At 59.1% G+C, this 2011-nt stretch overlaps 1 protein-coding gene across 1 annotated transcript in view; it reads left to right on the plus strand.

Annotated features, from left to right (window-relative positions):
* The first annotated feature begins 413 nt into the window (after positions 1-413).
* The window catches only part of LOC104080648 (metalloproteinase inhibitor 2-like), a 3582-nt gene continuing 1984 nt past the window's right edge, over positions 414-2011 (plus strand). The window contains 3 exon segments of the mRNA XM_009583126.1: positions 414-512; positions 589-697; positions 1648-1772. Coding sequence (XP_009581421.1) covers positions 414-512; positions 589-697; positions 1648-1772 — 333 coding nt within the window.

Below are 2011 nucleotides of genomic sequence, written 5' to 3' on the forward strand. Positions count from 1 at the left end.
GGGTCAGCCTGCACCCACGAATCTGGCAGGGGCTGGGCAGAGACTGAGCCAGCGTTGGCCAAGGGCAACAGGTCTGGCAGGGCTGGCGACAGTGGGGCCGGGTAACCCTGGGGTGACCTTTCCTTATCACCCGCTGTGAGGGTGCTGCTGCAACGCTGCTCCCGCATGTGCCAGAGCCCCGTCCCTTTGGGGACAGCATGTGACAGCCAGCTCTGCAGGCAGCTGGGCGTCTGTGCGGAGGGCAGTGAGGTTTGCTGTGGGCAGTGTGGGAGCTGTCCCCGTGCGAGGGTGGGAGCCCCTGTGGGGTGGGGGGCGCTGAGCGGGACCATCCTGCCAGGCAGCACTGCATAGCGCTGGCAGCACCTCCGGTCCCTGGCCACCGCTGCTGGCCTTGACACTTCTCCATTGCAGTGATGTGAGCAAAGGCTGTCTCTGAGAAAGAGGTGGATTCGGGGAACAATACATGTGGGAATCCAATCAAACGAATCCAGTATGAAATCAAGCAGATGAAGGTAACGGGGCACATCGGAGCAGGAGACTGGGGGGACGGGGCAGCCTCTGGCCACCCAGGCTGCTCCTTCTCCCCAGATGTTTAAGGGCCCTGACAAGGACATAGCGTTCATCTACACGGTTCCGTCCACTGCTGTGTGCAGCCAGCTGCTGGACACCAGCAGGAAGGAGGAGTATCTCATTGCAGGTTGGTGGCCACAAGGGAGGGCTCTCAGGAGACCCGATGGCAGGGCTGGCCCTGCCACCTTGCGTGCTTCCCGAGAGGCCTGCGACGTGTGTGCCCAGTCCCTGGGCACGGCCTCCTCTGCCCTGCTCCTCCTCCTGCTCCCACCACCAGCCCTCGGTGGGCCCCCTGACTGTGTCCTGGCTGCGTGTGGCAGCCCCGGGCTCTGGTAGGGGCAGCTGGGGGACTGTTGTGGTTTAACCCAGCAGGCAGCTAAACACCACACAGCTCACTCCTCCCCCTCAGTGGGATGGGGGAGAGAACCGGGAAAAAAAAAGTAACTCCATGGGTTGAGATTAAGACAGTTTAATAGGACAGAAAAGGGTGGGAAAATAATAATAGTAATAATGATAAAAAAATATAAAAAACCAAGTGATGCACAATGCAATTGCTCACCACCTGCCAACCGATGCCCAGCCAGTTCCCAAGCAAGAGCCCCCCAGCTAACTTTCCCCCTAGTTTATAGACTGAGTATGATGTCATATGGTATGGAGTATCCCTTTGGTCAATTGGGGTCAGCTGTCACAACTGTGTCCCCTCCCAGCTTCTTGTGCACTCCAAGCCTCCTCGCTGGCCGGGCAGTATGAGAAGCTGAAAAGTCCTTGACTTCGTGTAAACATTGCTCAACCACAACTAAAACATCAGTGTGTTATCAACATTATTCTCATCCTAAATACAAAACACAGCACTATACCAGCAACTTAGGAGAAAATTAACTCTATCCCAGCCAAAACCAAGACAGGGAAAAGCCTCTGCTCCCTGGGGTTCACTGGGTACAGTGCATGGCAGGAGGGACCAAATTGCAGCGGCCTCTAGCCCCCCAGGCCGGGCTGAGCCCCAGGCACCCTCAGTCAACATTGGGTCCCAGGGCGCCTGCAGGGACCCTCTGAGCAGTCTGTCTGGCCTCTCTCCAGGCAAGTCAGAGGGCAACGGCAAGATGCCCATCACACTCTGCGACTTGGTCACCACCTGGGGCTCACTGAGCCCAACCCAGAAGAAGAGCCTACACCAGCGGTACCAGATGGGCTGTGAGTGCAAGGTGAGCAGCCAGGCTGCCCCTGAGCACGGGCTGCGCCCCGCTCCCCACACCGCCGGGGGGTCTGCAGCCCCGAGGCAGGTGCAGGCTCTGTGGTGAGATGCTTTTCCCTGTCCTTCAAGGATGACGCTGTGCAGGGGGTACAGCACGCAGTCGGGGATACGGGAAGGGTGACCGAGCCGCCGGCTCTTTCCGGCTGGGAACTGAGGCCAGCCCCGCGACCTACACCCAGGGGTTGCCCC

The sequence above is a fragment of the Fulmarus glacialis genome, unplaced genomic scaffold (assembly GCF_000690835.1).
Source record: "Fulmarus glacialis isolate BGI_N327 unplaced genomic scaffold, ASM69083v1 scaffold3348, whole genome shotgun sequence".
NCBI classification, from domain to species: domain Eukaryota; kingdom Metazoa; phylum Chordata; class Aves; order Procellariiformes; family Procellariidae; genus Fulmarus; species Fulmarus glacialis.